The 23,152-nt window shown below is 56.0% G+C and overlaps 2 protein-coding genes across 2 annotated transcripts; one reads left to right on the top strand and one right to left on the bottom strand.

Annotated features, from left to right (window-relative positions):
* The first annotated feature begins 208 nt into the window (after positions 1-208).
* On the top strand, positions 209-11,299 carry Sox10 (SRY-box transcription factor 10). Its single transcript, XM_046429188.2, has 4 exons — positions 209-401; positions 877-1,388; positions 5,623-5,891; positions 8,077-11,299. Exons 2-4 carry the CDS (start codon positions 955-957, stop codon positions 8,778-8,780), a joined length of 1,407 nt encoding a protein of 468 aa, XP_046285144.1. The 5' UTR covers positions 209-401; positions 877-954; the 3' UTR covers positions 8,781-11,299.
* Positions 11,300-13,475: 2,176 nt separating this feature from the next.
* On the bottom strand, positions 13,476-23,137 carry Polr2f (RNA polymerase II, I and III subunit F). The gene is made up of 5 exons (XM_046429191.2): positions 22,978-23,137; positions 20,978-21,047; positions 18,399-18,529; positions 13,874-13,945; positions 13,476-13,644 (listed from the first exon to the last, which is right to left on the bottom strand). The coding sequence occupies exons 1-5, from the start codon at positions 22,995-22,997 to the stop codon at positions 13,554-13,556; spliced, it is 384 nt and encodes a 127-aa protein (XP_046285147.1). The 5' UTR covers positions 22,998-23,137; the 3' UTR covers positions 13,476-13,553.
* Positions 23,138-23,152: the final 15 nt, after the last annotated feature.

Raw genomic sequence — 23,152 nt, 5'->3', positions numbered from 1 at the left:
ACCCAGGCTAAGCCTAAGGAGTCGGGCCTGGGCAGCAGGGCAGGAGCCGGGATGGGGGGGTCTGGGCGGGGTGGAGCCCTGGGTGCTGGGGATGAAGGCTCGAGCTGGAGGCTCCACCTTCTGCCCTTCCCTCCCTCCTCTCCCCCTCCCCCTCCTTCCTTCCCCAGCCCTCCGCAGCGGCTCAGTCGCTCAGTCAGTCTCAGGCTGTCCGGCCAGGGTGGTTGGTGGTGAGGATTCAGGCTCCGTCCTAACCAGGAGGTGGCCTGAGGCTCAGGGCCCCCCAGCCCCTCCCTCCCAGTCCACCAGCGTCACCCCCCAGCCCCGAGCTGGACCGCACACCTTGGGACACGGTTTTCCACTTCCTAAGGACGAGCCCCAGACTGGAGGAGAGGTCGGAGGAGGTGAGTGCAAGCCTGCTCCTCCCTGGCCGGCCAGCCGGCCAGGCCCCCCGTGGGGGGAGAGGCTGACACTCGCAGCAGCTCCCCCCAACTCCTCTAGACCCGCCGGGGTGGGCGGAGGGGAAGGCGGAGAGGTGAGAGAAAAGGTGGGAAATTCCAGGGGCCGGGATTAGAGTAGAATAAAGGGTCCGTTTTTCTTCCTTTCCATCAACAAACCTCCACCCGAAAGGAGGTTAAAAAGAAAAACCTCACCCACAGCCAGAGACGGTTGGGACCAGGTGGTGGGAAAACGCGGAGGTGGGACGCACCCACCGAGGGTCTGGCATGTGCTGGGGCCCAGAGGCCCGAGCCGGCACCGCGCGAGCAGGAGGGCCGCCACCTCGGGGCTGCGCCACCTCGGGGCTGCACCGTGTCCCGCCCTGGGCCGCCCTCGGGGCTGCGCCCGCCGCCTCTCCATCGCGCCCTTGTTCCCGTCCAGGTGGGCGTTGGGCTCTTCGCGAGGACCCCGGCGGCGGGCCCGGGGGAGGCGGCCGAGGCGGCGGCGACCGGGGCCGACATGGCCGAGGAGCAGGACCTATCAGAGGTGGAGCTGAGCCCCGTGGGCTCGGAGGAGCCCCGCTGCCTGTCCCCGGGGAGCGCGCCTTCGCTGGGGCCCGACGGCGGCGGCGGCGGCGGCGGCTCCGGCCTGAGAGCCAGCCCCGGGCCGGGCGAGCTGGGAAAGGTCAAGAAGGAGCAGCAGGATGGCGAGGCGGACGACGACAAGTTTCCCGTCTGCATCCGCGAGGCCGTCAGCCAGGTGCTCAGCGGCTACGACTGGACGCTGGTGCCCATGCCGGTGCGCGTCAACGGTGCCAGCAAGAGCAAGCCGCACGTCAAGCGGCCCATGAACGCCTTCATGGTGTGGGCGCAGGCGGCGCGCAGGAAACTCGCCGACCAGTACCCGCACCTGCACAACGCCGAGCTCAGCAAGACGCTGGGCAAGCTCTGGAGGTGAGCACCCCCGAACCCCCGCGAGCTCTGCCGGCCCCCAGCTGCGGGAGGACTCGGCTAGACGGGGGGCGCCCCGGCCTCCTGCCCCACTCGGTGGGCACCGCCTGGGCCCTCCAAAGGGAACCCAACTCTTTGGAAGACCAGGCGTGGGGACCATGCCAGCCCGTCTGCCACAGGTACACGTCTGGGGTTCGGCCACTGCGCACCCTGGAACTCCGAACTCAGGGGCCAGGCCGGGTCTCCCCACCTGGGGCGGCGGGTGGGAAGGCGCCCCCTCGCGGCTGGAATTCTGTCCATGTCGGAGAGCAGGGCCTCTGGGGCTGCCTCCTGAGCAGGGAAGGAGGGCCAGTGGAGGCTCCACTGGCTCTTCCTACGTCCCCACTCGAGGGTGCCACTGTCACCAGTGCCACTAGTCTGGCGGATATCAGGGAAATGCTTGGGAAAGAACTGAAGGCATGGCTGATGAGCCGGGAAACTGAGGCAGCCGGATGGAGAACTGGGGGAGGATCAAGGGAAACAAGGAATTCAGAGGAAAGTCTTGAAAAGTGAGGGCTACGAACTATGCTCCCTGCCGCCCAGAGTCTCCTCCTGCCCCAGGTGTCTTCCTGGGCCTTCAGGACCCCCTCTCCTTTGGGCTAGCGGCTTCTTTATTCCCCAGGGGGAGGGGTACACAGAAAGGGGGCTCCCCCTCCCACCCTGTCCCAGAACCAGAGCTAGTCTCTGGCTCCTTTCCTGCCCCTCTGAGTCGGCGCCATCTTTCCTCTCAGGGCCCCACCCAAGGTTGAGCAACTCTTCACCGGAGCTTTGGGAGCTAGAGCGGAGTGCCCTAGCCAGGAGGAAACTTTGGCCCCCTCCCTGCTGAGGGTCCCTCAGGGACCAGCTCTGACTTCTAGGGAAACATTCCCCCAGCGGGGAAGTCTCCAACCCTTGGCTCTGAGGCCCAGCCTGGCCCCTTGGGCGTGTGTGGAGCAGGGCAGCCTCCATCCCACCTAGGAGTCTCAGGGCAGATCCCAAAGAGAACAGAGGCTCCAGGGGATGCCAGTTTGCAGAAGTTACCTGATCCCCACCTGATGCCCAAGAGATAGGCCCAGAAAGGGACTGCAAAGGTCACAGAGCAGTTGGTGGCAAAGTCAAGGCCAGACTTCAGGTCTCCCAACTCTTCATCAGGGATCTTCCCTATTAGTCCCTGATGACAGTAGTGGGTCACCCTTCGCTCTAAAGAGTGGTCAGGAGATGGCAGGGGTGGGGGCAGGGAAAGGACAGCAGGAGCGAGGCATATCTGGATTTGAGGAAATCTGGGGTCTGTCAGAGGAGTCTGCTCCCTCCCCTTTGCTGCCTCAGAACTCTAGATTGGGGTCAGTGGAGATTGGGTCTATGAGGCCAAAGGCGTAGAATGGTTGCCTGGGCAGGAGGCTCCCCTAGAGTCCAGGAGATCTGCCTCCATCACCCTGGCCTCTCCTTGCCATGTGCTTGCTGATGGCTGGTCCCTCCTCCAGCCTCTCGGCCTTCAGCCCAGGCCTACCCTGGGCAGGCCCTGGCCGGGCGGCTGGCTACTATGTGGACCCAGACAGTCTAGCTCTGCCAAGAGCAGAGGTCACAGCCAGCTCCTCCACCCAAGGTTCCTCTAGACCCCAGTGGGGCTCAGACTAAGCTAGTGCCTTTGGGGCTATGGGACAAAGAAGAGGAAGTGAGACAGACGGCCAGGAGGGAGGTGGACAGGCAGACAGAGCAGGCCCCGGGGACCTGGGCATGTGAGGAGACCACTGAGAAGCAAAGCAAGAATGGACTGCTGCTTCCCCACCCCATTGCCAAGGGTTAAGAGGGCCCTCCATTTTCTTTGTCGCAGTTCCCCCACCCAGAACCCGGGAGTTGGGCCCCCTTCAGCAGGACTTCCTCCTGTCTACCACTCAGGCTGCGCATACAGGGGCCAACCTGAGGCGGGGCAGGCAGGACAGCGGGCCTGCTGGCTAAGAGCTCAGTCCCAGGGGTGGGAGATGTCATGACAATGGCAAGGACCTGAGTCTGTGCTAACAGGTGGTGGCTACCTAGGTCCCAGGAGGGGGTCCTGAGAGACGCTGGGATGTGGGCTGAGTTGGCCAGTCATTCTAGGGGCTTCTGAACACTCCCTCCCAAGCTCACCACTCCCAGGACATCAGAAAAGGGGACAGTTGGGGTCCTAAAACTGAACAGAGACTGGGGGTACTGTCCTTGGGTTTTGGGTCAGATGTACAGGAAGACAGGTTCTAGTGGCTGTGTGAGCCCCACCAGGCTCGCTACCGTTGGGGACCACTGGGGGAGGAACAGCCAGATCCCTGAGTGGCTGTGTGCTGCTTGACCTGTCTGGAAAGAACAACCAGCACCAAGAAACTGGGGAAGCGGTCGCAGGCTGGAGCCTGTCCTGTCCCACAGTTCCACAGGCCCTGTCCCCCGGCGGGGAAACAGATGCCACAGCAGCCAGTGCCCCGACTTGGGGTTTCTAGTTTGCGTGGGAAACCAGCCTTCCTTCTCCCTCGGCTTCATTCCAGATCTTGGGAACCAGGAGGAAAAGGGCTGGTGAAGGTGCAAATGAGCATTGGGCTGAGGGTGACAGCGGGTGGCAATGCCAGTGAGGGCTGGTGCTGGCATTGTGATTAGCTGGGAGGCTGGGTCTACCTGGCAGGTGGGCTTGGGCCTCAGCCTGGGCAGAGCCTGGCTGGGGTTGGAAGTAGCAGCTGGTGGAGGTGGGCTGGGCTCAGGGCTGCGGTCAGGGCTGGCTGTGGCCCCCGGTTAGTTTCTGTCGGGGTTACATATGGTGCTGCTGAGAACTGGCGACAGCAGGGTCCAGGGTTGGAATCTTTCTCCTTTCTGGCTTGTGCGGCCCCCTCTACGCCCCTTGCCATTTTTCTGATGATTGCTGCTTGCCAGCTGGGCAGGAGCCAGGTAAAGTTTGGGGTGTCAGAGTGAGCTTAGTGTTGCCAGCCCCCGGGGCCCCTGCTGGCCAAGCTGCTCTGCCGGCAGAACTGTTCTTCCAGGGCAGGTGCCTGCATCCCACCCTCTGCCCGGGCTCTCCTCCTCCCATCCTGAAGGCGTCTCTGACCCTGATAGTCCTGCTTGGCTAGAGGGTCCCTTGGAGACAGTTGGGGCAGGGGCGGGGGCCAACAACCGGCTAAGCTGCCGAGGAATGCTGCGGCCAGCTAGGAGGTGCCTGGTATGACCACCCCCTCCCAGCCTCAGGAGCGGCTCAGCCTTCTGCTGCCTGGGGCTGAGGCAGGGGGGTGGGCGCCAAGGGGGGGCACCTACTGGGCCAGGGGGCGGGGCGGCTGGAGAGAAGGGCCCTCAGACAGAGGACCCAGGCTGCCTCTCACAAAGACTACTAGATGGTCAGTCCCCTATGTCTGGGGTTCTATAAATCCTGTACCTTCACCTCAACCCCCTCTGCAGGTACCCCATTGTGCCCTTCTCACCCTGGGGCAGCTAAGCCCTTCCACTCCTGGCCTGAGGCTGGGCACCGCCTCCAGGGCTCCTTCCCTCCATTGGCAGATCCTGGGAACTATAGTAGGGTCCAGAGAAACTTGAGCTTCCTCTACACTTTGTCACCCCTGGATCTCCCCAAGGAGACCATGCCCCATAATGAAGAGGACTCACACCCAGTTCCCCTCAGACCCACCATCCTGGAATCCACCAAATCAGTATTCCAGAATTGAGGGGCCCATCCCTGGCTCCCCCAGGCAGCATTAGAACAGCGCCTATTTCTCAAGTGCCTCCCTGCCCAGCCCTGGGACAAGGCCCTTCACATCTGTTACTCTGGTGACCGCACACCCCAGCAAAACAGTCACTACCATCCTAGTTTCATAGGTGCGGAAACTCAGGCTCAGCTGCCCGAGGTCACACCCAACTAGTGAGCCGCAGGGATGGGGGCTGTGTGTTCCAGCACCTCCAGTCCCGGGGAGCCCGTTCCACCTGCGGACGGCTTTGGTGACGACAATGTTTTCCCCTCCTTGAGCTGACATCTGCGCTGGCTCTGGGCCTACCTCTAACCGGCCCTCGGGGCTGGCCCCTCTCCTCCAGCCCCTCAGAGCTCTGGGGACAGAGATGACAGCTCTCTTAGTTCCTTGGCCTCTCATCTTCTAGTCCCCACAAGGGTCCTACCCCTGGGCCTCCCCTCCAGGGCCCTGCGCTTCGGGCCTCCGAGGGAAACCAGCGGGCGCTCTGACATTCAGTGCGGCTCTGCTGTCCTCCTCACTGCCCCACCCAGGCTGCTGAACGAGAGTGACAAGCGCCCCTTCATTGAGGAGGCTGAGCGGCTCCGCATGCAGCACAAGAAGGACCACCCCGACTACAAGTACCAGCCCCGGCGGCGGAAGAACGGCAAGGCGGCCCAAGGGGAGGCCGAGTGCCCGGGCGGGGAGGCCGAGCAAGGAGGGGCCACGGCCATCCAGGCCCACTACAAGAGCGCCCACCTGGACCACCGGCACCCAGAAGAGGGCTCTCCCATGTCTGAAGGGAACCCTGAGCACCCCTCAGGTGAGCGCGGGGCTGGGAACCAGGGTGCTGATGGCAGGGCTGGGGCTGGCTCAGGGAGGCGGGCAGGGCAGAGCCAGGGGGCATGAGACTCTGAAACTCCCCAGCAGCCCTGGGCTCTGGATGTAGAGGCCAGAGGGAGCTCAGGGGCGTCTGGGGCAGGGGGAGCAAGGTGGCGCTGGCCGGGGCTGATAGGAGAACCTCACTGCTGGGCACAGGGCCAGTCAGGGAGAACCTGAAAGCCGCGGGCGAGAAGGGCTGTGGCAGTGACCAAAGGAGAAGGGCGCACAGGGTCATGTGGGGAGATGGGAGATGGAGGAGTTGCAGCCTCTGGCCCTCCTGCTCTGACGGAGGGACGTGCACGTGATTTGAGCACAGGCCACACATATGATACCTTGTTCAGTTCTTCTTAGTGATCATAAGAGGGACATTAATTGAGCACCTACTGTGTGCCAGGCACCATGCTAATTGCCTAACTCATTCAATGATCAAGTTGGCCCTGAACGGCAAGATGAGCACCTACCTGCCGGGGCTCCGGCTCAGCTGTGTGGCAGGTTACTGTCAACAGACACATGAGGAAACAGAGGAGGAACTTGCCGCACAGCTGAGACCTGCACCCAGGCAGTGAGCTCCCTGGGCTCTGCTTGGCACTACGGCTACCTCGCTTCCTTCAGGATGTACAGAAAGTGCCACACTTGAGTCTGGCACACAGGAAGTACTCAGTAAGCAAAGCTCTGCCTGCTGAGTCCTACTTTGTGTCAGGCACTGAAGGGGACTCCAGAGGTACCACCAAGAGAAGGCCACAGTCCCTGGCTTAAGGAGCCCACATTTAGAGGGAGGAACAGGGGTCAAAGCAAGTGAATTATGCTCAGGATGAAACAGGTACACAAGAAGCCCCCTGAGACCCAGGGTGGCAGCATCCATCCGTGTAGCCAGGTCTCCAAAAATATCAAACTACCCACTAGACTGCAGCAGAGAAGGCAGGAGGCAGAGGAGTCAGAGAAGGCAGGAGCTGCTTGCTCTTATCACTGTGTAACCATAAGGAAACTGCTTAAGAGAAGACAGTGGGTCTTCCCACATCCCACAGAAGGACAGCCAGGACTCAAACCCAGGCAGGCGTCTTGAAGGCCAGAACCCTTGGCCAGCACTCGGCACTGCCTGTGGTCTGATGGGGGAGGCCCAGGCCTCCCTTCAAGAAGTTCCTGCTCCCATAAGACCACAAACACATCTCTGAGATGGAAGCCCAGCGCCACCATCTCTCACGAGTACCCTACTCCTCACCTTCCGAGATTCAGGGACACACGTACACAGACACACACACACACACACACACACACACAAGAACATACAGAACCACCTCCCAGAATGAAGCTTGCTGTGGACTTTTTCTCACCCTTCAAGGCCCCATCCAGACACTTCCTCAGTGAGACCTCCCCCAGTTGCCAGGGGGATGAGCGGCTTCCTCCTCTGGTCTCCCAAGTCCTTGGTACATCCCCTCATCAAAGCACTTCCTGCTCTAGGCACATGCTGGTCTCTGATCTCCCCCAAATTATAAGCCCTTGGAGAGCGGGCCCTGTCTCAGTTCTGTTTGTACCCCCACACCTGGCAAGAGCCTGGTGGATGAGGAAGTGAACAAGGAACAGGGACCAGTGGTCTTCTTGGTCCCCTTCTGCACAGGAGGGAAGGCAGCTCCAGGGCCAGGGGGGCAGTACAGACCTGTGTGTGATGGAGCTGGGCATGCTCAGCAGGCAGGTTCGGGCGAGAAGTGGAGTTGGAGGGGACACAGTGCCATTTGGGGTCCTGGGTGGCGAGAGGCACAGGTGAGTCTGCTAGCGAGATGGTACAGAGCAAAGGGAAGCACCGGTCACCACCTACGAGCAACAGGAGCAGGAAGGGAGCCTTCTTCAGCCACGTGGGAAGAACTTGCCAACAGAGAGGGCTTCCTGCCAGGTGGGTAGGAGGGTGGGAGACAGGACCCAGCAGAAGATCTGAGGATGTAGTCAACAGTTAGAGACCAGGAGGAGACGGAGGCCAACTGGCTGATGAGACATGTAAGCCCCCTGCGTCAGTGGAGGGCAGGCCTGAGCTTCCAGGAGGTTCAGCTGCCTGAGAGTGGCCGTCCAGCCACTGCTGCCACCTGCCTCTGACATATCTTCTCCTTGCCCTTCTGTGTCTCCCTTCATCCCAGGCCAGAGCCACGGCCCACCAACCCCGCCAACCACCCCAAAGACAGAGCTGCAGTCCGGCAAGGCAGACCCCAAGCGGGATGGGCGCTCGATGGGGGAGGGCGGGAAACCTCACATCGACTTCGGCAATGTGGACATCGGCGAGATCAGCCACGAGGTAATGTCCAACATGGAGACCTTTGATGTGGCTGAGTTGGACCAATATCTGCCACCCAATGGGCACCCAGGCCACGTGGGTAGCTACTCAGCAGCTGGCTACGGGTTGGGCAGCGCCCTGGCCGTGGCCAGTGGACACTCCGCCTGGATCTCCAAGCCACCGGGCGTGGCCCTGCCCACGGTCTCACCACCTGGTGTGGATGCCAAAGCCCAGGTGAAGACAGAGACCGCAGGCCCTCAGGGCCCCCCCCACTACGCCGACCAGCCATCCACCTCGCAGATCGCCTACACCTCCCTCAGCCTGCCACACTACGGCTCCGCCTTCCCCTCCATTTCCCGCCCCCAGTTTGACTACTCTGACCATCAGCCCTCAGGACCCTATTATGGCCACTCGGGCCAGGCCTCTGGCCTCTATTCGGCCTTCTCCTACATGGGGCCCTCTCAGCGGCCCCTCTACACGGCCATCTCTGACCCCAGCCCCTCAGGGCCCCAGTCCCACAGCCCCACACACTGGGAGCAGCCAGTATATACGACGCTGTCCCGGCCTTGAACAGGGCCCTGTCACCACCAGCCCCTGCCCAGTCCCTGCTGGGCCCCGAGCCCCTTCCTTCCGCTGTGCGCCCTGTTCCTCACCAGTCTCGGGCCTGGTGGTGGCGGCGGAGGATGCTCCAGGGGCTGACAGTGGAGGGAAGGCTGTCTGCCTGCTCCCTGCCCTGATGACCTGCCGCCCCATCCAGGCCCCAGAGGCATGGCCCTGGCTGACAGCCTGGGCAGAGGAGGAGGAGGCTGGCCGATGCCCCTAGACTGAAGGATGAGGCTGCACCTCCCCCAGAAACCCTCTATCCCAGGACCTGAGGAGGGCCGCCACCCCCTGGGAAGGGAGGAAGCATGCAGGGTGGGACAGCACGGGAGGCTGGGCCACTCCTGTTTCCTTCTCATGGACAGCGAGGGCCTACAGGCCCCTGTGCCACTGTGCCTAAGCTAGGCCACCAGGGACTGCATCAGGGCTTAGAGACCCTGGCTGTGTCACTCAGGGGCTGAGGACAGCTTTGAACCGCTTTGTGGGGTGGGGTGGAGCTCAGTGGAAATTCTTATCCCTTCAACGCCCCTTCCCTCCTGAAAACAGGAAGGAACCGGCACAGAGGCCCCCCAGATCCAATTCTGTGCCAATAACCTCGTCTTTGTCTAACTGGGGACAGCCCCTGGTCTCCCTGCCATGAGCTCCCAGGCCTTGACGCCCACCCCAGGTGAGGAGGCAGGGCTCCAGGGAAGGGTTCAGAGACAGTCCCCCAGTCCTCCTCCCTGGCTCCTGGTCAACTCCCTGGGTCCTCTCAGCTGTCCATGGCTTCCCTGGTTTCTGGGGTTAGAGCTGCATAGGCTCAAACCCTGGCTCCAGAAGGAGCCGTGGGGCCAGCACCAGGTGGCTGGCAGCAGGTCTAAGACCCTAAAATCCTGCCCTATACATTTTGCCCTTGCCTTTTGCCCTTGGCCTCCAGTGGTATCTGAATAAAGTACGTAGCTATGCCTGCCCCGTTTGTTCCGCAGCCCCCAGTCCACATGTAACACGTTTGCTACCCCCTTATTTATCTCGTAGTCCCCTGTCTGCTCCCCTCTCCTAGCTACTCCAGCCCCTATTAACTCTGCATTAAGCATTCCAAGTAATAAAATTAAAGGTTCCGGTTACCTGCTTAGTGGGTCTGACCTGGCCTGTTTCTTGGTCTCTTGTCCCTTTACCTGGGCTTCCTCAAAGACTCTGAAAGTAGCTAGGAGGAGGGTGTGAGGGGGAGATAACCCAAGAGTCTGGCTGTCCCCTGGGTACGTGGAGTGGGTGAGGACAGCTGGCCCCCAATGGATGGGACTGGGCGCAGGGGCTAAGACTTCCAAGAGAAGCCTTTCCCCAGGCCAGCTCGACCCCACCCTGCAGGGGCCACTCACTGACCAGGCCCAGCTAGAGCTCACGAGGGCAGCAGCAGCCTCACTGCCCATTCAGCAGGGAAGAGTTTGCAAAAAATTCCAGGGACGGCTGTTTGGAAAGAGGTGGGTTGAGTCTGACTGCAGTCAGGCCTGTCCCTTAGGATGCCTGGATGGCCTTCTGTTGCCACACCCCTACACCTGTCACCTCTGGCAGAGATCATGCAAGCACCAGGGACCATGCCAGGTCCAGCTGAGCCTTCAGAGCAGCAGCCTGTGCCCAAGTCTAAACCAAGGGCATCAGATGTGCAGTCTCCTCCTGTGCTCACTCCCTCGGAGCCCTGTCCTCTGCAGGCCAGGAACCACTCTGGTCCGAGACCCCAGGGAAGGGGACTCTCTTCACCTTCCTGCTCTACTGATGGCAGCTCTGAGGCTTGTAAGTTCTCTATCACCTACTGCGCTGAGTGCTTACGTCATTTGGACCTAGATGACAGTGAGTCCTGTCCTCATCCCTGATTTCTAGATGAGACTGAAGCTTTGGGAGGTTGAAGCTCAGGAGAGCTGGCGCCAGAATCTGAACCCAGTGCTGACTCCAAAGCTTGTGCTCTTCCCCATCATCCCCTCCACCTGCCCGGGGCTAGCAGGCTCTGCTTCCACTTTAAGTGGCGCTTTAAGTCTTCTTCCACTGCTCCAGACTGATCCTCCCTTCCATCTGTGGTCTCTACACCCCTGCACCCTTCTCTTGGTCAGGACCTGGGGGAAGGTGGGCTCCAGGAACTAACCCAGTCCTCCCAGGTGGGCAGACCCCATCTGGAAGCTGCACCAAGCTCTTCAGGCCACCTTCCCCAAAATGTTGGCCTCATGAAGTTTGGTAACTGAAACCCCTGCTCTCTCCAACAGTATCTGTTGCAAAGTCACACCACCCAAATTGTATATAAAGTTGTTTTTGGCATTTCATTTTGTCGTAGATAAATGCAGGATTTTATGCTGATCTTTAACAGACTTCATCCTGTTGGATCTGACCCTTTTCCCCACCTATGTTAAGTCTTGGAATGCGGCTCTCCTTCAGAGCATTATGTATCTGCAAACTTGAATATCCTCCTTTAAGTCACTAATAAAGGTCAAAATGAAGAGACGGGGCCCTGCGTACAGCACTAAGTACTGCTGCCCATTCCTTCTGCTCTCCACACTCTCAGGGAAGGACTGTCTAGTCAGCTCTGAAATACCTCTTCACATCACTGCTCCCATGGCGCCCGGTCTTCATCCACCACAGGGCCTGGAGACTGCCCAGCGATGGGCTAAAATCGAGATTCACTGATAGGTGGCATTCCCTAGACCCGTGAGACCAGAAACCACTGGGAAAAAGAAACTGATGTGACAGGATTGACCTTAGATACTATCCTGTAGTTCAGTGTAGAGCACTTGCCTACGTATGCAAGGCCCCGGGTCCATCCTGGTTCTGGGGAAAAAAAAAAAAAAGAAAAAAGAACCCTAGGCCAGCCCCCGGATTCCTGCAGCGTGATCTGAGGGCTCAGGCGTGTGACCATCCGTTCTAGAATTCTGTCAGGTACCCTTCGGGACTAAACTTAGATGCTCATTTTAAAACTCAACCCTTCCCCTTTATTCAAAGATAGGACACTTGTCCATTTCCAGTCTTCACGGCTCCTGATCTTGGTGGGGGTTGTGGATATGGAGCTGGAGGAGCACATGGAGAGGCTGACACCATCCCCAGGACCCTGAGCCTTGGGAGACTGGCTGGGAAATGACCTGAGTTGTGGGAGGGTAATGACTCACAAAAGCCAAAAGACCTGACTGTACACAGCCCATAGACCAAAGGCTCTGGGCATGTTTGGGCCTTGGAATGGCAGGAGCTCCCTCTGTAAGGAGAGCAGGATCCAGGTGTTTCTGGCAAGGATGTGCTCAAACCCCAAGAAAGCACAGAGCCAATAGTGGCGGCAGGTGACTTCATACTCCAGAAGTCAAACCTTGGCCCGGCCAGCGGAATAACAAGGGTCTCCTCAAAGAAGAGAATGGGAAGGGGGAGGGGGAGGAAAGAGAAAACACCCTTTCCTCCCACTTCCTTTAGCCCTTTCCCCAAAGGGTTAACTCTCCTCCTCTCCCGCCCAAACCTCATCTCCCTTTAATCACATCTGATACTGAGCGGCCCAGCAGGGAACAAAGAGACCATTTAGAGAAATGGGGCCAAGAAAGTGACCCCCGCACTCCGGGGCGGCCGCCTGGATGCCGGCACAAAGGCGGCATTTCAGAGCTGAAATTTCAGCACCCAACTTGATTAAAGGATTCCATGGGCTTGGAGGAGGGTGGCAGGGGTGCGAAGTCCACCCTCCCTGAGTTAACCCTTCTCCAGAGCAGAAAACATCCCGCCCACACTTGTGGTCACTCATCCTTCCAACCTGGGCGCAATAGTGGGGGCCCTGCCTCTTACAGAGGTGAGGGAGCCGGGCTCCTCCTCTTCCGGGAAGACAGCTGGCAGTAGAAGGGAGGCTGGGCTGGAAGCTTCAGGGACCCGATCTCCCCTCCTGCCTACTCCTGTCTGTGTGGGTGTGCTGTACCCTTTCTCCTTACTCCCAGAACTGGGGAGCCAGGTGACAGGGCCTCCGGGCCAGGGTGAGCACCGGGGAGAAGAGCAGCAGCCCCGCTGGTACCTAGGCCAAGGAAAGGATGCCCCAGCTCCAGCTGAAGCCATCCCTGCGCAGGCCAGAGGACCAGGAGCCCCCCAGAGGGAAGGGCATCTTACAGCAGCGGAAGGGCAGGGCACAGGTGTGGCAGGTCAGAGATGCGCCACGAAGGGCAGTGGCCTGAGAAGTAGGACAGAGTGGGGAGGATGAACAGGTGCTCGGCCCTTGCTCCAGCTGCTGACTTGCCCTGCGGGGCTGCGCAGGAGGGTGGAGAGCCGCAACCCCAAGCTTCCTGCTGGGGCGCTCTCCTGAAAGGGGATCCGACCTCGATAAGAGCTCCAGGCAGGTCCTTAGGAAACAATGGGTGGCTTGATGAGACCTGCTCTGTGATACTCCTGAGAAGGGAGAAGCCCCTGCAGCCAGTCCCCACTGGAAAGGAAATTGGGGGTTTCCCTGGCAACCAGCTCCCTGGGCACAAAGACTCGTCTGTCTCTGGGAAGGCAGCTGAGGTATCTCCCCTGCAGCCGCCTTTGCTCTGGTGAACTGGGAGATGGAGGGAGGGATGTGGGGGAGCCACAGGGGCCAAGGGCTGACAGTCCCAGGGCCACTGGTAAGTGCTGAGTGTGGGCTCCCGGTAGCAGGGTGGGAATGGGGAAGAAGCACGAGGTGGCATCACACAGCTAGAGGAGCGGGGCGAGAGGTGGAACAGTTTATTATTTACACGTATAAAATGGGAACAGAGACGGGGTGTGGCCAGGTCAGGAGGCTCCAGCTCAGTCGCTGATGATGAGCTCGTCCACCCCCCAGTCTTCATAGCTCCCATCGGGCAGGTAGCGGCGAATGATGATGGGGATCTTTCGGGCCCTGTGGCAGGGGAGAAGTCACAGTACATGAGAGATGGTGACTCCAGCGCTGCAGCAGAAGGAACAGTGTCGAGGTCCATGTCTCAGTGACGCCCTCCTCTCAGCTGGTCCCCTCTTCCCTCTCCCTCCTCCCTCCTGGTAGGCTGACTCTGAATGGACCCCGGATCCTGGGAACAAGCACCAACTGCCCCGCCAGGGAAGCCTGAGAGGGGCCTGCCTGGGCGACTTACTTGAGCTCCTTCATGGCGATGAGCAAGGGGTCTGTCTCCCCCTCCAGCTCCACCATCACGGGGGCACACATCCTGCAGGCACAGGACAGGTGTCGGGAGAGATGGCAGGCACAGGGGGAAGGGCCCAGTGGGCAGCAAGGGCGGGACCAGCATCCTGGCCCTCACCTAGCAAGGTCACTTTCTAGGTAGGCAGGTGCGGTGGGGAGTGGCGGACAGGGCACTGCCAGAGGCTGCCCACTGAGGGAAGAGAACGGGACTCAGCAGATGGACTCCAACGTGCACATGTAAATGGTCCACAGGCAAGTCACTTAACTTCCCTCCAGATCTCAGTATCCCCACTGCAAGACGAAGGAAATGACCCCCGCCTGGGTGAGGGCTCACTACGCACCAGCTGCTGCTGCCCGCTCCTTTCACATACTATCTCATGGGAGGTGAGCACTATTTTGATTTTCATTTTACTGACAGTGAAACTGAGGCACAGAGAGGACAGTAACTTGCCCAAGTTCACACAGCCAGGAAGTGGCAGAGCCAACATTTGAGCCCCACATGCTCTCCATGTGACAAGTGTGAGCTTTTATTACTAGGCCACATGACAATCATCATGTCAGTCCCCCACCAAGAAACTTGCCTGCTCCTACTGCAGACCCCAGTTCTGCGGCCATGGCAGAAAATGCCACCCAGAAGTGCACTCTACCCTGACCACCCCAGCCAGCACCACGGCCCTGCCTCTGTGCCCGGCCCCGTTTTCCTGCTCTAGCATTCGCCGCTCTTCAGCTTGGCTCCTCCCAGCCTCCACAGACACTCATCCGCTCCCAGCCTGTCTGGACTCCCCATGGCCACTAGGCCAGAAGTCAGTCTATTCCCTGTTAACTTTTCAAGCCCTTCTTAGGCCACTTCCCCAAGTTTGCCCCACGTTCAAGCCATACCAACTACTACAGTTCCCTGGTGCTATGGCTTGAAAGTGTCCCCCAAATTCATATGTCAATGGTATCTAGAGGTGGAACCTTTAGAAGGTAGTTAGTGTTAGATGAAGTCATGAGGGTGGGCCCCATGATGGATGGCATTAGTGACTTTACAAGAGAAAAGAGGGCTGGGGCTCTGGCTCAGCTGGTATAGTGCTTGACTCGCATGCACAAGGCCCTGGGTTCAGTCCCCAGCACCACAAAAAAATGAAACAAATAAGAGGAAGAGCCCTGAGCTAGCCAGCACACTAGCTGTCCCACCACAGGACGCCCTCCGCCAGGTGAGGATGCAGCACAAGGCCCGCCCAATGTGGAGCCATGCTCTGGGACCTCCCTGCCTCCACAGCTGCGAGCCAAATGACCAGCAGACTACAGTTAAGGCCCCTGGACATTCACACTGTTTCTGTTCTGAGTCCTCCTCAAGCCCCTTCTCTGCATGCCAACATGGGAGCCAGAACACTTCCTGGAAATGCCCACTGCACCTCCAGCACCCCACTCAGTGCACATGTGCTTCTCTCTTCTCGCTGGAGCACTGTCCACAACAGACCGTGAGCGGCTGGTGGCCCAGGACTCGTGATTCCCCACAGGGAGGACAGGACAGGCCCCAGTTACTGCCTGGCCCAGAGCACAGGCTCCAAACACAAACAGGGGAAAACTGAGTCTAGGCTACTGCCTCTTCCAGGAAGTCCATCTTAATTATTCCAGCTTGAATTGACACTAATGGATCCAGAATTACTAGGAGAGCATGCTAAAAATACAGGCTCCAGGGTCCTTCTCCAGACCCTCTGAACAGGATCTCTCATAAAGGGGTCTGAGAATCTGCATTCACAAAGATACCCAAATTAGTCTGATAATCAGCCCGCCAATTACTAATTTTATCATTAAACATTCTGATTTCTGTTACTTTCAAAAGCTTAAATATTTCTCAAGGACAGAAACCAAGCTTAACTTTCCCTATATCCTCTCTCAATAAGTATTTAGCCAGGGGCAGGAAGCGAGCCTAAAACTCCAGCTACTGGAGAGGCCAAAGCAGGAGGATCGCAAGTTCCAGGACACCCTGGGAAACTTACCAAGGCACTCTTCAAAATAAAAAATAAAAAGGGCTGGGTATGTGGCTCAGTAGGAGCATGTCCTTAGCATGAGTGAGGCTCTGGGTTCAATCCCTAATACCAAGAAAAAAAATTCAACAAATGTCTCCAAAATATAAAGCTTTAAAGAATGTAGCAAAATGCTTGTCCTGACCTTCCTGTACCTTCTCCCTTTCAAGATATGAATAACTCAAGTCCATTCATTATCCAGTGCCCACCATAAGCCCACAATTTGCAAACTAGGGTGGACCCGTAAGTAATCTATATCTCACTGCAGCCTCCGCATACACACATGTCCCCTGTTTAGGAAGAGAGTATGAGCAACTTCACCAGCCACCAGGTGGTGCTAATGAACCAAATGGAAACTTCAGCACCTGAGTGCAAGGTCACAAGCCTGTCTGTCCAAGGGCACCAGATGGTGTCTTATCCCTTAACTGCAAGGAGCAACACAGAGTGCTCCATGCTGGACCATGCCTTGCTCCCAAAGAAAACCAAGACACTCGGACTTGGGAGTGATCTAGACGGTGGCTTCAACACTTTGAAGTGCTCCACACTGCCCACCAGATGAATGCCAGTGTCACTTGGGCTCTAGGGCATCTTTTACAGTGTTGTGCCCAGGCCACCCGCCACCAGAACACATAGCCACCTGTCTCTAACTGGACCTTTACTTGTGCCACTTCCTGCACCTGGGGTACCCACAAACCCACCTCCCTTTATGCATCCCTGCAGAAATGGGCATGCACCCTAAACCCTTCAAGGGCCCCCCCTTTCCTTTTCTGTACCCCTTCTAAAGTACCACCCATTTCTGCCCTGAGTTCTGCCTAGGTCCTCGCACAGGTCCAGCTCTCCTACAGAAACACCCAGCAGGCTGGAAGTCACATCCTTAACATCTTCACCTCCCTAACAGGCGCTGGCAGTTTCTCAGTGTCGAAGAGCTGACTGACTGCACATCTTTAGAGTCTATTTGTTTGAAAAAAATTAGGAAATATTCTTCCTGCTAGTTCATTTTAGCCTGGAGGAGTATGCCCTGCAGAGCAGCTTCCACAAGGGAAATGGATCCGTGCTTCCCTTGGGGCGGCCACCAGCCACCCAGGGCTGCTAACTACCTGGTAATGTGGCCAGTGAGACAGAAACCAAACTTCTTATTTTATTTTACTAAACTTAAATGGCCACATGGAACTAGAGGCTACCATAATTGGTAGTGCAGGCCTGGAGGATCTGATTCCAACGGAACCAAAAGATATTGCACTGAATGTACGTTTCTCATCTCACTTAGAAAATCAAGCAGTGCGATCAGCCTGGTAGGGGGGCTTTTGTTGAGAAACAGGTAAGAATATTGCCTTCCCCTAAAAACCTTTATCAATGTAGACAGGGAGGTCACAGGTGGTCACCGGACTGGAGGAAAGAAAAGTCCAGTGCTAGGGGCTGGGGTTGTGGCTCAGTGGTAGAGTGCTCGTCTAGCACGCATGAGGCACTGGGTTCAATCCTCAGCACCACATAAAAATAAAATAAAGATATTGCTTAAAAAAAAAATGTCTAGTGCTAGACAGCATCACCACTCCTCAGCACACAGGCCCTGCTTTGCCTCCTGGCCTGATTCCTTCCTTGAGCCCGCCCCCCTCCAGACTCCCACAACCCCCTGCACTAGCCTGTCAGAAGCTTGGCGTAGGGATTCCTTTCCTTTTCTCACATATCCCAGTGCATGACATTAGAGTACCACTAACACTACTGACCTCACACTGTCCCCTCCCTTACTCAAGCCCAGGTAAGCCTGGGGAAAAAGGCCTGTGCCCAGCCTCTTCAAGAGGCCTGCTTGCTCAAAGTCACCTGCCAGCAGAAGATGCCACTGGTCTGTTCTCCATGTGGCTGAGACATCAGAGGCACAGGGAGGCCTGCACCGCTGTGCTCATTAGGTCACAGCCTGCTCTCCACCCAGCTACTGACTCTCCTTGGATCTTGTTCTTCTAAACTTGGGAAAGAAGGAAAGGCGGCTAACTGTCAAGTCCCTAAAGCCCGTCACTATTCTGGGCTATGATCTCCCTTGAATAAAGAACCAGTTAAATGCACAGGCCCTGGGTCTGAGCCCCAACACCAGGCAGGGAAAAAAAGGACCTGCTAAGTCCCAAGGGTGCTGGGGCAGCCCTCCTGACTACTGGTACCCAATCAATCGTCTAGGGCTCTGAATTCACACTCTTGTTTTGCTTCACAACCTAACAGACATCCTCTAACTGTTGTTCATTATTTTCCTCCTACAATGTTATTTGACTTCTCATTACTTCTCATGCTCTCCTATTGGATTACAGCTTCTGAGGGATGAGTCCAGCACAATGCCTGGCATGCAGGGGCAGCACTACTTTTGTTCAGATCTGAGAGCAGGGAGGGTTTGTTTCCGAGTGCCAGGCTGGGCAGGATCGATAGCAGGAGCACTCACTGTGGCCCACCTGATGGAGAAGACAGTGAAGGGGCCACACTTACGCAATCTGAAGAGCTCGGGTGCCCAGCACTCGGGCTCGCTCATACTTGGTCATGTATGGGGTGGTGATTCGCTTCTGGTTGGCCTGCGGTCGCTCCCCAGAAGGAAGGATCTCGACATTCTCCTGGCCCTCCTGGACACCAAGACAAAAAAGGAAAACTTCAGGGTACCTTCCTTGAGTGGGGGGAGGGTGAATGATGACCAACACCATTAATGCTTACTGGATGCCAAGGGCCATGCTACTGCTAGTACCTCGTTAATCTCCATACCAACCTTATGAGGTAGGAATTACAGTCCCCATTCCAGAGGTCTGGAGAGTCAGCTAACATTGCCAAAATTTCAGACCCAGTAATAAAGAAGAGGAATTATAAGTGGTATTCCAAAGCCCAGTTCCTCAACCAAAAGGGAGTGAAACAAAAAACTTCTAGGACCAGACTGGTTGCCCTATAAGAAGTCCATAAGCACACCCTAAGCAGAAAGCTAGGCAAAAACACCTCTCTTTCAGATAGGGACACTGAGCCAGTGGGTCAAGTCAGGGTGGCGCAGGAAGAGTCATACATTCACACACTGAAGAGCTACTGATGATTGGGCAAGGTGGTGCATGCCCATAATCCCAGCAACTCGGGAGGCGGAGACAACAGGATCTGAGGCCAGCCTCATCCACTTAGTGAAGCCCTAAGCAACTCAGTGAGACCCTATACCAAAATAAAAGAGAAAAATGGCTGGGGATGTAGTGAGTGGTAAAGCACCCCTGGGTTCAATCCCCAGTGCTGAGAGCCACAGCCGAGTGATACATGGCATTTTTGCCAGAACGGAGTAGTTGAGAGGTGAGAGGTGACGCCAGCAAGCCATTGAGATGATGATGGTTATGTTAGGCTGTGTATTCAATTGTATATTAGACCCCTGCTATCCGACTCGCCCGCTACTTTGGAGTTCTCGCAAGGATTCCTGGAGAGTTCGCATTGGTTGGGGAAGTGCCGGAAGTGTCAGAGGAGGGATTTCCGAATAAAGGAGTTCCTGTTTTGAACCTAAAGTGCCTCGTGGCAGCTGGGGTATTTTGTGCCCAGCCAGACTGCGGCACCCCAGTACCAAAAATAAAAAAATTTTAAATGAACAGATAAAAGGAAAGCTCTGTGTACTCTGTTGAGAACATGATATAGGGCCAAGAGCAGAAGCAGAGAGACCACTGAGGGGCCCAGTAGTGATCAATCCCACAGGCAGATAAAAACATGATGGTAACAGGACAGCAAGCAGAGCAGCACTAGGCAGGGTGGCCGGCCACAGTCTCCTGCCAGGAAGCAAATGAAGAGTGACATTTCAGCCAGGCTAAGGCACCAGGAGTGGAGAGACAGGCAGGACAGAGCACATCTAGGAGACACAATCAAAAGAACAGGGACAGAAAGAGGACCAAAGGGTAGAGAAAGCTTCTGACTCAAGTGAACAGAAGGGTACCTGAGAGTGTCGGGCAGAGAAAGAAAATACAAACAGAAGGGCTTCGGCTTCCAGCCTGAAAAAAAATTGAGGGATCTCTCTCCAGGAGACATGCAGCTCTTCTCTCTCCCTCAATCTTACAGGAAAGAAATTTTTTATCCTCAAAACTGGCAATCCATCCATCTAGCTGCTCCAGTCGGAAAACTGGGAGGCATCTGACTTTCTCAGCTTCAGATCCAACTCACTATAATCTCTCTTCTGTCTTCTCATCACTTACTCTACCAGCACCCACATCTAATCCCTGGGCCACTCACCTGGAGGTCCCTGATTGGTCTTTCTCTCTTGTCCCTAACACACTCCTTACTCTTGGAATTTTTGTTTTGTTTTTTTTTGTTTATTTATCTGGGTACAGGGATTGAACCTAGGGCCTCATGTGTGTCAGGCAAGCACTCTACCACTGAGCCACATCCCCAGCCCCACTTCTCACTCTTCTTGAAGTCAGAATGTTGCATTCCCTTTTTTTTTTTTTTTTTTTTTTTGGTACTAGGGATTAAACTCAGAGGCATTAGACTACTGAGCCACATCCCCAGCCCTATTTTGTATTTTTAAATATTCAGAGACAGGGTCTCACTGAGTTACTTAGCACCTCGCTCTTGAATTTATGATCCTCTTGCCTCAACCTTCTGAGCTGCTGGGATTACATGTGTGAGCTACCACACCCAGCCCAGAATGTTGCATTCTAAAATAAAAACTGGATCGTGCCAGTCCTAGCTCAAAACTTGGCTTCCTACTGGCATTAGGCTCCAAAATCCTGCCTGATCTTGGCCCTGCTTACCTATGCAGCCTTATCCCAGGCCACTTGCCCTCATGCTCCCTATAGAGACCCAACTTGCACAGCACCTGTCAGATAATAAATATTCAGCACATTTGTGAATAAATGACAGCGATGTTTCAACTATTAGTTTGGGGCTATAGACCAAATGGGCCCCACAGGATCACTCTGCTACCCAGGACTGAAACACTTCAACTGGGAATGACTATGGCAGTATCCTGGACCACAAAGAAGAGTAAGAACAATTAGACAATTATCACCTGCCTTGCCATCTGGCAGCTGAGCTGCAGAGGTAGGAGCCTAAGGCTGAATACTCACCTCCTCAGCATTCTCCAAGTCATCTAGCCCTTCATCCTCCTCCACATCATCAAAGTCATCACCATCGAAACTGTTCAGGAAAAGAGATCAGTCACTTAGAGCCTTATCAGAATCAAAGAAGCAGAGCCAGGGACTGAGGTGCACATCTGTAATCCCAGTGGCTCGGGAAGCTGAGGCAGGAGAATCACAGGTTTGAAGCAAACCTCAGCAACTTAAGACTGTAAGCAACCTAGTAAGACCCTGTCTCAAAAAAAAAAAAAAAAAAAAAAAAAGGCTGGGGATGATGGGCTCAGTGGTTAAGCACCACTGTGTCCAATCCCTGGTACCATAAAAAAAAAAAAGTCAAAGAGTCAGAGATCTGAATATCTTAGCTGATCTGTAGGTGGCATTTGATAACTATCTACTTGATGATCAAATCAAACTTTTGTCTCATTTTACTCCTTCAATCTTACCCCATGGGTCCCCCAAATTTTGCTAAGACTCATTCATCATCACTGTTTCCTTCTCTACTGAATTACATTTAAACATAGTTATTTCCTCATCTTTTTTTTTTTTTGGACCTGGAATTGAACCCAGGTGCAACCCCTGGGCCACATTCCCAGCCTTTTTTTTTTTTTAAATATCTTATTTAGAGACAGGGTCTTGCTAAGTTGCTGAGGCTGTCTTTGATTTTGTGATCCTCCTGTTTCAGCCTCCCAAGTCACTAGGATTATAGGCATACGACGCTGCACCCAGCTATATCCCCATCTTAAAAAAACAAAACAAAACAAAAAACTTATTTGAAACTGGGGAATACAGTTCAGTGGTAGTGTGTACAGCATGCATGAAGCCCTGGGGTTCCATCCCCAATACCAAAACAAAACAAACAAAATCCCCAAAACCCCACAACAAAACCCACCTTTCTTTTCTTTTTCCTCCCTTCCACAATCCTAATTCCAAGTGCTCTCTTGGTGCAAAATCTGTGACAAAGCTGTCCAACTTCACTATCCCCAATTTCTCTCTCTCTCCCTTCTATCATAATCTTACTACAAGCTGGTCATAGTGGTATATGCCTATGATCCTAGAGACTCGGGAGACTGAAACAGGAGGATCACAGACTTGAGGCCAGGCTCAACAACTCAGAAGAACCTTGGTAATTTAGTGAGGTTCTGTCTCAAATTAAAAAAGGAGTTGGGGGCTGGGGTTGTGGCTCAGAGGTAGAGTGCTCACTTAGCATGTGTGAGGCACTGGGTTCAAATCCTCAGCACCACATAAAATAAAGATATTGCGTCCACCTATAACTAAAAGATAAATATTTTTTTTAAAAAAAGGAGTGGGGATGTGGCTTAGCAGTAGAGCCCCTGGGATCGATCCTCAGTATCAATTCCTCCCCCGCCCCCACCCGCAGGGTGCGGTGGCGCACGCCTATCATCCCAGGGGCTTGGGAGGCTGGGGCAGGAGGATCGTGAGTTCAAAGCCAGCCTCAGCAATGGCGAGGTGCTAAACAACTCGATGAGACCCTGTCTCTAAATAAAATACAAAATAGGGCTGGGGATGTGGGTCGGTGGTCAAGTGCCCCTGAGTTCAATCCCCGGTACCAAAAAAATCCAGAATTTAAACCCACTTCTCACTACCTCTGCTACATCACCCGGTCCCTGCGCACACACCATCCTCTGGAGGCCTCTCATTTGCTATTTCCACTGCTACGACCCCGCAGGGTCTGCCTATGGGTCTGTCCCTCTTCCAGAAAGGGAGCGCCTGGAGAGCGGGGGTCCACTTAATTCATCTCAATATATTAATTCCACCCACGACACAGTGGTGCACTGCTCGGTGCAGTCTGCTGGAACTCAGCTTTCCCGCTGCTCCACTCCGTCGCTGCCCAGCTTCGGGCGGGTGCACGCTCCAGTGCCGGCCCCTCGACACACCGCGCGATGCCAGGTTCGCCACCCGCCTTCGTCCAGGCCCCGCCTCACCCGTCCCTCCCGAGGTTCCAGCGAAGGCCGTTCCACTCCCGCACTCACTTGTCCTCGTTGTCTGACATGACGCCCTTTGCTTCAGTAACCCGGTCCCCCTGTCCTGACCCGCGCGCAGAACCACAGGGAGCGACCCTCCGACCAGCGTGTTACCAGCGTATCCTGCGCCTGCGCCTGCGCCGTGACCCCGAGGAAACCACTTCCGGGAAGCCGGAGGCGCGGC

The sequence above is a fragment of the Marmota monax genome, unplaced genomic scaffold (genome assembly GCF_021218885.2).
Source record: "Marmota monax isolate L192 unplaced genomic scaffold, Marmota_monax_Labrador192_F-V1.1 WCK01_AAM20220418_F8-fsc00051, whole genome shotgun sequence".
In the NCBI taxonomy this organism is placed as follows: Eukaryota; Metazoa; Chordata; class Mammalia; order Rodentia; family Sciuridae; genus Marmota; species Marmota monax.
The sequence above is the reverse complement of the archived record's forward strand: the minus strand, read 5'-3'. Positions and strand labels throughout refer to the sequence as shown.

Bases quoted from the DNA above. Each gene is read 5' to 3' on its own strand.
- Sox10 (XM_046429188.2), top strand. From the start codon at position 955: ATGGCCGAGGAGCAGGACCTATCAGAGGTGGAGCTGAGCCCCGTGGGC. The intron at 1,389-5,622 runs GTGAGCACCCCC...TGCCCCACCCAG, and splicing joins ACGCTGGGCAAGCTCTGGAG to GCTGCTGAACGAGAGTGACA. The intron at 5,892-8,076 runs GTGAGCGCGGGG...CCTTCATCCCAG, and splicing joins GAACCCTGAGCACCCCTCAG to GCCAGAGCCACGGCCCACCA.
- Polr2f (XM_046429191.2), bottom strand. From the start codon at position 22,997: ATGTCAGACAACGAGGACAA. The intron at 21,048-22,977 runs GTGAGTGCGGGA...TTTCCTGAACAG, and splicing joins ATGTCAGACAACGAGGACAA to TTTCGATGGTGATGACTTTG. The intron at 13,946-18,398 runs GTAAGTGTGGCC...CTGTGCCTGCAG, and splicing joins ACCCGAGCTCTTCAGATTGC to GATGTGTGCCCCCGTGATGG.